This window comes from Montipora foliosa, chromosome 5 (genome assembly GCF_036669935.1).
Source record: "Montipora foliosa isolate CH-2021 chromosome 5, ASM3666993v2, whole genome shotgun sequence".
Classification (NCBI taxonomy): Eukaryota; Metazoa; Cnidaria; class Anthozoa; order Scleractinia; family Acroporidae; genus Montipora; species Montipora foliosa.
In genome coordinates this window covers 31,431,919-31,441,918 of record NC_090873.1, presented here as the reverse complement: position 1 = coordinate 31,441,918, position 10,000 = coordinate 31,431,919, and the positions used below count along the sequence as shown (strand labels likewise).

Genomic DNA, 10,000 nt, shown 5'->3' with positions numbered 1-10,000 from the left:
ACAAGAGCGGGAACAACAACGAAAGTCACATGACACTCTAAGTCCTACACACTAGGGTGGGGTTAGTATAACTATTCACAGGTCCAGTCTCTTAGGCTTCTTTGTAACTCTTCCAGAACGAGTACGGGCTGTAACATTCTCCCCACCTTGTCCTCCTTCGGGGAGGACAACGCTCAAATTAGGCTTGGAAACAGGTATACTTGCAGCATGAACAGTGTTCATTTGTGGCTTCTCCCCACCATGGACTGGATCCTCTGCTTCCGGGCTTACTTGTGAAGCTGCTGACTCAATCTCTAACTTGTGTAAACGTTGAACGGGTCTGTTGTAGAAACTGTTATGCGCTCTAACTGTAGCGGTCCGTACAAGCCCGTCGTTACCTGGATAAACCCTTTCAACTTTAGCCAACGGCCATTTGGTGCGCGGCACATTGTCGTCAGAAATAAGTACAATGTCGCCTACTCGAATAGAAGGGATCTCTTTATGCCACTTGTTTCTTACCGATAGGAGATGTAGGTACTCTTGTTTCCAACGCTTCCAGTAGTGATTGAGTAGTCTCTGCAGGTAGAGATAGCTTTCGACAGTCCTCTTACTGGTCTCCTCTAAGCTACTTTCTTTCCTTTCCGGTAACTGGTTAATTGGCCTACCAATTGCAAGATGAGCAGGTGTAATAGGTAACGGGTCTCTGCAATCATCACTTACTGCGGTCAACGGCCGCGAGTTAATGATACCTTCGATTCTGACCAGCAACGTGTTTAGCTCAGAAAAGGTAAGAAGTGCTCTTCCAAGGACCTTGCGCAGTGGTTCTTTTATCATTCTGCAAAATCGTTCCCACCATCCACCTCTCCATGGGGAACGCTCTGTGATGAATTTCCACTTGATCCCTCGTGATGAGAACTCTGACTTGATTTGATCTTGATCCAGCGTACTCCACATTCTTTGACTTTCAGTAGTGGGTTCATCGTATAATTTCTGAATTTCCCTGCTTGCTGCCTTGAAGGTTTGTGCATTGTCTGACCACACTGTATGGCAAAGACCTCTGCGACTCGTCATGCGACTAAAAGCTTGAAGGAACTCATCAGTTGTCAAACTATGTGTAAGTTCCAGGTGAACCATACGAGATGATGCGCATGTGAAAATACACACATATGCTTTCTTAATGTTTAAGCCATCTTTCACATACAGTGGTCCCGTAAAATCAGTCCCAACATGCGCGAAAGCTCGTGAACAGGAAATTCTCTCCTCTGGCAGCTGACCCATTTTCTGGGCACAAGGTCCAACCCGTTGTCTTTGGCAAGCTACACATCTTCTGATAACACGTTTAACCTCACGTCTTCCTTGAGTTAGCCAAACTTTCTGCCTTAAAGTTGATAATACCGTTTCTGGACCAGCATGCAACATGTTCTTATGTACATCTTGCACCATCTTGGCAACTTCAGGATGTCCGTGAGGCAAGATTATTTGATGCTTGCTCTGTTCGGGAAGATCAACAAACTGTAGTCTCCCACCAACTCTTAATACCTGATCATCTCTGTCATAATAAGGGTCCAGTTTCAGGAGGCGGCTGTTACTGGGAAGTACCTCTCCAGCTTTCAGTTTCTCGAATTCTTCTTTGTAGACTACTTCCTGCACCCACATACAACATTTAATCTCGGCTTACCTCACCTCGTCCGCCGACAGTTCCCTTTCACAAGACCTAGACTTCGTCTTAAACAATTTGACCGCTCTCAATACATAAGCAGTTACTCGAATCAACTTTAACCATGTCCCGTAGCGTGACATATCAATCAGTGGTTCTGCAACGACTGCTGTATACACATGGGTAGTTCTTTTTTCCCCGCAAGCTTCGGCGGGAGCAGCTTCGTTTTCGGGTTGAGCGGGTAGTGTTTCACAAGGCGAAGACATCCATTGGGGTCCATTCCACCACAAAGTGCTTGAAATCATATCACTACAGCTTAACCCACGCGTCAACAAGTCTGCAGGATTCTCCTTACTTCCACAATACCTCCAACACTCAGGATCCCACGTTGACTGTACCTCAGCCACACGATTGGCAACAAATGGCTTCCAGGAAGAACTCTGCCCTTTTATTCAATGCAGTGCCACCATACTATCTGACCAACACACAACCCTAGCCATCTTCATTGGCAAAGCCCCTACAACAAATTTTAGCAACCTGGCATTTACAACTGCTGCTAAAAGTTCCAGCCTTGGAAGTGACACCTTCTTAATGGGCGCGACTCTGGAATTCGATATTACCAGCTGTGAGGATACATTGTCTTGCTTGTCTCTTATTCGAATGTACACTGCTGCTCCATACGCCTTGGGGGAAGCATCTCCAAAACCATGCACCTCTACCACAGAGTCTTGTGTAATACCATTTCCGAAGCATCGAGGGATAGTCGCATCTTTTAGCTGCAACGACTCGGACTTCCAACTTAACCACTTTGCTTTAGTGTCGCTATCTAGCGGGTCATCCCACTGTAATCCTTTCAACCACAACTCTTGGAAAAGGATTTTGGCTCTAACAGTGAAGGGTGATATCAGTCCCAGTGGGTCAAACATTTTCGATGCCAGACTAAGTAGACTTCTCTTTGACATTGGATCATGGGATGAGATGATTCCACTCGGTGCGAGGAATCTAAAGTGGTCAGAGTTCAAGTCCCATGACACGCCAAGTGCCTTTAGGGGGTCGCTCGAATTGAACTCCACGAATGGCGATGAGGCTCTTTTAGCTGGGTCAATAGCATCCATTACTATCTCTGAGTTACTTGCCCACTTGGTCAAATTGAATGCTGCTGTCATCATAATTTCTGACATTTCTTGTTGAAGCTTCAAAGTTGAATCTACTGTATCGGCTCCTGTCAGGCAGTCATCGACATACATATTTTGTAAAATTTCTTCTACTGCATACGTGGACATTTCTTTGTATTTGTTTACATGAGCATGGACTGTAGCAATTGCAAGGAAAGGACTTGCGTTCACACCGAAAGTCAATCTCTGCATTATGTACACCTTTGGTGCTTCGTTAGGCTGTAAATCTCTCCACAGGTAGCGGTGAACATCTCTGTCCTCTGGTGCTAGTTTGACTTGCAGAAACATCTTTTCAATGTCTGCTATGAGACCAATTTTGTGTGTTCTAAATCGAATCAGTACAGATGCAAGGTTCGGCTGTAAAGGAGGACCAAGAAGAATACAATCGTTAAGGGAAGCATCACCTCCTTCCCGTGCGGAAGCATCAAATACGATTCTGCATTTTGTCGTTCTTTTGTCATCACGAAATACAGCATGATGCGGTAAGTACCGCACAGTTCCATTGTCATCACTCTGATCAGGTACTTCCTCTGCAAAACCTTTCTCTACATATTCGTTGATCGCTGTTTTGTAAGCCTTAGCTTTCACAGGGTCTTGCTTTAACTCTCTTTCAACACTTTCCAGGCGTCTCAAAGCTTGTGCATAATTACTTTCTAGCTTTGGAGGATCTCGTTTCCATGGTAGTCGCACCTCATAGTTATGTCCATCAAAGTTCAATCCTCTATTGAAGTCAGCAACAGCACATTCTTCCTCTTGTGACATAACAGGGTCCTCGTTCTCTGCAATACCAATTGATTCCAGTTCCCAGAATCTTTTCAATGTTTCGTTAACTCCACCGTTTTCTACAACTGTCAGCATGGATGAAGTTTGCCTTGATTGGCGGTTTACTTGTCCCGTGACAATCCAGCCGAGGCAAGATTCAACAGCAACAAGTGACTCACTGGAACTACCTCTCTTACAGACTCCAGTCACAAATGAGTAGTAGTGGGTCTGCACCAATAAGAACATCTACTTGAACTGAACCACGAGGATAACTATCTGAAAGAGTTAAGCCTTGAAGATGAGAGTTCTTATGGAAGTCCATCTGTACTGGCCCGAGAGGATTACAAATTTTGGAAATAGAAAGGGCCTCTACCTCCACCTTTGAATCTCCCTTAATTGGTGAAAGGGTAAATTTCACTCTTTGGAATCTTTTCGTTTCGCTGGTTTCCCCACCTAGCGTTGTGACACTTAATAGCTCTGAGGGACCTTGCAGGTCAAGGGCCTCTGCAATGTTCTTTCGTATATACGAACGTTGACTCCCTGAATCTAGTAAAACACGGACTGTCATTTCTTGACCCTTAACAATTAACCTGGCCAATGCTGTCTGTGGGAGTGTTTCTCTCATAGGTAATGCAGGCTTAGTTGAAGCCAGTCCACTTAAACTAGTGTTGCTTAGGTGCCGAGGTGTAACAACTGACTGCTGCCCATGCAATAACCAGTGATGTCGGTGACCACAATTCGCTACAGAACACTTAGGATGGCGACAAATTCTGGAGAAGTGCTTGTGGTTGCTAGGTTTTAAACAATTAAAACACAGTTTGTTCTCTTGCACTAGTTTCCATCTACCATCAAGTGATTTTTCATTAAACATTGGGCAATTTTGGGAGTCATGATCTGCCTTGCAGAAATTACAATTTGGCTGTTTTGGAGGGCGTGTTTCACCAAGTAGTGCAGAAGCAGTATACATCTCATTCTCACCACCCATTTTGGGAGATAAAGACTTTCTTCGGTTTTCTTTACCTTTATCAAAACTGTGATTGCCTGGGGTGATGTTCCCATTTGAACTTCTTTCTCCTGCTTCTTTGGACACAACTTGTCGAGTAAGAAATTTAAAGAACAATTCAAGGCCTATTTCATCTTCTTGAGTGTCTGCAAGTGTCAACTCCCATTTTTCCAATAACTGTGGTGGTAACTTGGTCTCAAAAAGGGGTAACAAAATACATCCATGGCTCATTGGATCTTCTCCAAGAGCCTCTAAAGCTCTAGTTCTGTCCATAAAGGTATCATAGAGATCTCTGAGGGAGGATGCATTAACAACTGACTTAGCATCCATCTTGATGACAGATTTCACTAGAAATCAGATGATCATACGTTTTCTTCCATACCTGTGTTTAAGGCATTCAACAGCTGCTTCATAATTTGCTCCGGTTACTTCATATCCGTCTATTGCTTTCAAGGCATTTCCAGTTAGCACCGAGCGTAGATAAGTAAACTTCTGAACATTTGGTAAATCAACATTGTTATGCACTGCAGCTTCAAACTGATCCCAGAAGTTTTGAAATTTCAACACATCGCCATTAAACTTTGGCAACTCAATTCTCGGTAATTTCAGATTTGAGGATACACGACTGTCACTGTATGCAATATCCTTCGAGGAGTGATCTCCCACGTCGCAATCTTTATTTAGGAATTCATGAGCAGCATCCACAGCTTTATCTACTTCACTCAGAATTTTTCCCCATCTTCGGAGTTCCTCCTCCATCATATCCTCTGCAACAAGCGCGATTAATTCATTTCTCAGTTGAAGATAATTCTCACGGTACACAGTTAGCCTTTCAATTCTCAACTGCACTTTGATTTTGTTGCTTGCATTTTGACTTAGATACAAAATATCCTGAATCAACGCACCCATATCAAGAGATTATGAAGGTAAGAGAAGTAATCCCTTATACTTGCCCTATTCCCATCGTAATCCCTCTTAGGTTATTTTTAGATATCAATTTTCCCGCGAATAATGTTACCGCGCGCGTTACGTGGAAGTTTCGTGGAGGATGCCATTCTCCGTTTTCAAAATTGAGTTTCATCGGACCTGATAAAATTCATTGTCTGCAAGATACAGGTTTCAAACATACATCCTTGGAATTGCTTAACTGTCTAGTTTACAGTGATAACAATTTGAAGAATTTCCAATCTATCAAACCGTGTTAAATAACTTTGACAGATGCAGATATGTTTACCTTTCTTGCATTGCTTTTGTCCATTTTTTCTCATCTTCTACAAAGTTCTGTCCCTTACAAAACTCGTCCCTGTCAAGATACAGTTTGCAATCATATATCATGGAAATCGGTTAACTGTATAATTCAATCTGATACCAATTTTACGATTGTCTAATGTAGGAAACCGTGTTAAATAATTTTGAAAGAGGGAGCTATATATTACGCGTTCGTTGCAAATTGACTTCAATCCGATCTTACGGTTTTAAAAAATTTTATCATGCGGTCAATTGAAATTTTCCTGTCATGTGTGGTACTGTTTAAAGCGTTAGCTGTCTAATTTATGAATATCATAGAATTAAGTCACCATAGTTTAAGCCCACTACGAAAATCGAGAACGCGTTCAGGACCAAGTCAGGAATATGTTACTTGGTGACTGTAGTCCGCGATATTTCATTGTGTACAAAATTCTGTCGCCTATAAAACTCGTTACTTTCAAGATACAAGATGCAAAGATATATCATTCAAATCGCTTAACTATGTTGTTTACTGTGACACCAATTTCAACAATGTCCAATATACGAAACCGAGTTTAATAATTTTGAAAGATGCAGGTATATTTAACATGCGTTCTTTGGAAATTGACTTCCATCCGATACCACTTGTTCATACATTTTTATCGCACTGTCTGTTCAAGTTTTCCTTTCATGTCTGATGTCTGTCTAATTTATGAATATCTAAGAATTAAGTCGTCATATTTTTAATCCCGCGAAGAAAATCAAGAACGCGTTAACGAAGTCAGCGATATATTACTTGTTGACTGTAGTCTGCGAATTGCCAATGTTTACAAAATTTTGTCGCTTATAAAACTCGATCCTTTCAAAAAACAGGTTTCAAACATCTATAACTGAAATCGCTTAATTGCGTGTCTAGTTTTCAATGATACCACATTCAAGGTTGTGCCATATACGAAACCGTGTTAAATCTTTTTTTAGGGAGACAGCTATATTTAACATACGTGCTTTGCAAATTCACTTGAATCCGATGACACGGGTTCAAAAATTTTTATCGGACGCTAGATTCAAGTTTTCCTTTCATGTTTGGTACTGTTGTAGAGCTCTATCTGTCTACCTTATCACCATATAAGAATTAAGTCATCATATTTGAATTCCGCAAAGGAACCGAGAATGCATTTATTAAAGTCAGAGAGATCGTACTTATCGACTATAATCTTCCATTTGCCATTCTGTACAAAATCCTGTCGGTTACATAACTCGTTCCTTCCAAGATACAGGTTTCAAAACATAAGTCATTGAAATCGCTTAACTCTGTAGTCAACAAGTCACGTTCGTCCACAAAATGTATATACGCGTTTGTCTCAACATCCTCCGCCATTTTTGTTTGATGGTAAATCGCGAACGACCCGAATCATTGGGTGGGAATTTGCTCAGCTGTCAACATTGGTAAAAATGAGGACATGTGATTCGCTATCAGTTAACCCTCGTGGGAATACCGAATCTCGCAGGAAATCCAAAAATAACTTAAGAGGGATTACGATGGGAATAGGGCCAGTATGAGGGATTACTTCTCTTACCTTCATAATCTCTTGCCCATATCCATTTGCAAGGCTCTTGCTTTACGTCTAATCGAACTAACCTCCTGAATTTCAACTTCACTTTTCACTTGAAGAGGTTCCTTCGAAGCCTCGGCGAAATTCGAACCTTCCTTTAATTCTGGTGCAATAACATTTGACTTCGAATCACGCTGAGCGTTCACTAACCTTTCCAGTAAGACTTTTCTCTTTCCAGTAGTCGGCAATCCTTTTTTTCCAAGCATTTCACGAATTTGATCGACTGTGAGTTGAGATAAGTCTTCCATTTCGCTCGAGGAACCGGTGGCCATGTGGTTGCAACTGATGACCTTGCAAAGAATTACAAATTTACTGCTGAAATATCTCCTTTTCTCCGGCTGTGAAGGACCATGTTAGGAATTACGACGAGACACTGAAGCGTAACACAACTTTAATACACTGGACTCGGCTACACATCGATTTACAAAGGAGATGTATACGAGCGAAATGCTAGACGTACAAAAACCTTCCATAACAAGAGCGGGAACAACAACGAAAGTCACATGACACTCTAAGTCCTACACACTAGGGTGGGGTTAGTATAACTATTCACAGGTCCAGTCTCTTAGGCTTCTTTGTAACTCTTCCAGAACGAGTACGGGCTGTAACAATTCTAGCACGATTCCCGGAATATTAAGGTACAACTTGTAGCTTGATTTCCTGGATATTTGGGTCCAAATAGGCAACATTTCTTTTATCTTTCAGCCTTGTTAGGCAGTCTAATTTGCCCCCTCCCCACCAAACAATGTTCTACCGTGATTCCTGGAATATTTAGTTACAAATTGTAGCTTGATTCCCGGGATATTTGGGTACAAATAGGCAACATTTCTTGTATCTTTTAGCCTTCTTAGGTAGTCCAATTCTCCCCCTTCCCTTTGAGTACAAATTGTAGCGTGACTCCCGGGATATTTAGGTACAAATAGGCAACATTGGGGCAGGGGGGTCTTAGCAATAATTTAGAGCATGATTCAAAGTACAGTGTTATTTAACACTTAAAAAGAACTGTAAACACAATGTCGCTGATTGTAGTTTCCAAAAGATCTGTTACATAATCCGGTTCCTAGATTGTTCGATTCCCGTGACGCTAACCAGACATGACGTCATATGGAACTTCTCTTGTCGCTGAAAGGGCTAATTAAAAATTTCACTGATGAATGAGGAAGTGGTTTCTGCTTGTAGTGAGAGAACCTAATTTCCAAAATCTAAGATCTGTTATAGCCCGGTCTGCAAATTATATTTCCTATCATTATTGCCAAAGTTACACCCAAAAATGACAAAGATAAAGGAAGTTTTGTTTTTTTACCTATTTCTGACTCGTATTTCCGTAACAGAAATGACGCACTACTATTCTCGCATCTGTGTCACGTCACATGTGACGTCTGTTCAGTCACGCGTCTTTTCTTCCTTCGAGCTCCTGATTGAGAATTCTATCGAGCTTGTGTATCATCTTTCCCCATCTCATGGAGCGATATCATTTGTCAGACAATGGATAATTAGGGCTAAAGCGTGTGCGATCGTGTCAATTGTGATCTTCAGTTGTTCCTTGCGATGTGGGTTGAGCAAGTGGCAAAGCAATCTCGTTCCCAGAGACCGCTTTTCTTCTGGTCAACACCAAGAGCATGGACTCTGGGCCATAGCGGGAAGTCTGCCTCGACTACGCAGACTCAGAAATCTGAAAAAAATGCGCATAAAGTGGCCCTGAACAGAGTCCGTGTTCTTGGTGCTGACCAAATAAAAGCGGGCTCTGGGAACGAAATTGGTAGCTAAGCCGCCATCCATCAATCGCGCATGCTCCATTGACTGCGTCAGCAAAGTCTCTTAGGTTTAAATTGCGAAAGTATGTCAGGGAAACAGATATAATTGTGTAGAGCGGCCTTTCCTGATAGTCTGTCACAATGTACTTTAGTGTACTTAAGCCGTACGTCTCAACCAAGGTATTGCTTTGTTCTAGCTCTTTACACCTAAACGAGAAGAAAGAAATTATTGAACCCTTACATCTGATTTAAAGGAAACCTCTACTAAAACAGCGTAAGTAATCTTAAACCACAAAACGTAATGTTTACAATGAAAATTGTTTGAACTTTTTCTAATGAAAGCGTTTGTAATCTGAAATAAATAAATTTCAAAAAAGTTTGTTTTGGTTTTCAAATTTCCTGGGCGCCGCCATCTTGAATAGTTGTGACAGGTCGCGTTTACCCCATTAGAGACGTTGCATTAGTAACGACGACAGCTATAGCTACGGCAACAACAACGCCACAAAGCAAGAAGGATGGAAAAATAATCATGCTGCACGTGTAGCACCCATTTCACTGCATTTTTTTGCCGTTTTTCACAAAACAACCGACCAAATTTCAGGTTTTGATGACAAAACAGTTTTTGTTTTTTCTCGTCACAGCTCTTACTATAGTTTCCCTTTTAGCGATAAACTGCTAGAGAAAGGCACAATTTGGAGACATAACTTCCTACATAAATTCCTATTATCTAAGGCGGCGATATTGTACTTGACACAAGCATGTGAGGCCGTTGACGTTTGGATCAAATGCCAGCTAACTGATGTCGAACAAAGTCAAGTTTTAGGCCTCGG

At 41.7% G+C, this 10,000-nt stretch overlaps 2 protein-coding genes and 1 long non-coding RNA gene across 3 annotated transcripts in view; 1 reads left to right on the top strand and 2 right to left on the bottom strand.

Moving 5' to 3' along the window:
* The window catches only part of LOC138003957 (uncharacterized), a 16,433-nt gene extending 8,696 nt beyond the window's left edge, over window positions 1-7,737 (bottom strand). Inside the window, exon 1 of the mRNA XM_068850289.1 lies at window positions 7,567-7,737. Within this exon, the coding sequence (XP_068706390.1) occupies window positions 7,567-7,688 (122 nt within the window). The 5' untranslated portion in view covers window positions 7,689-7,737. The remainder of the gene's footprint in view (window positions 1-7,566) is intronic.
* The window catches only part of LOC138003961 (uncharacterized), a 49,717-nt gene that overhangs the window by 24,036 nt on the left and 15,681 nt on the right, over window positions 1-10,000 (top strand). The gene's annotated exons all lie outside the window — the stretch shown is intronic.
* Window positions 7,899-10,000, bottom strand: part of LOC138003958 (muscle, skeletal receptor tyrosine protein kinase-like) — a 45,493-nt gene continuing 43,391 nt past the window's right edge. The window contains exon 18 of the mRNA XM_068850290.1: window positions 7,899-9,377. Coding sequence (XP_068706391.1) covers window positions 9,372-9,377 — 6 coding nt within the window. The 3' untranslated portion in view covers window positions 7,899-9,371. The remainder of the gene's footprint in view (window positions 9,378-10,000) is intronic.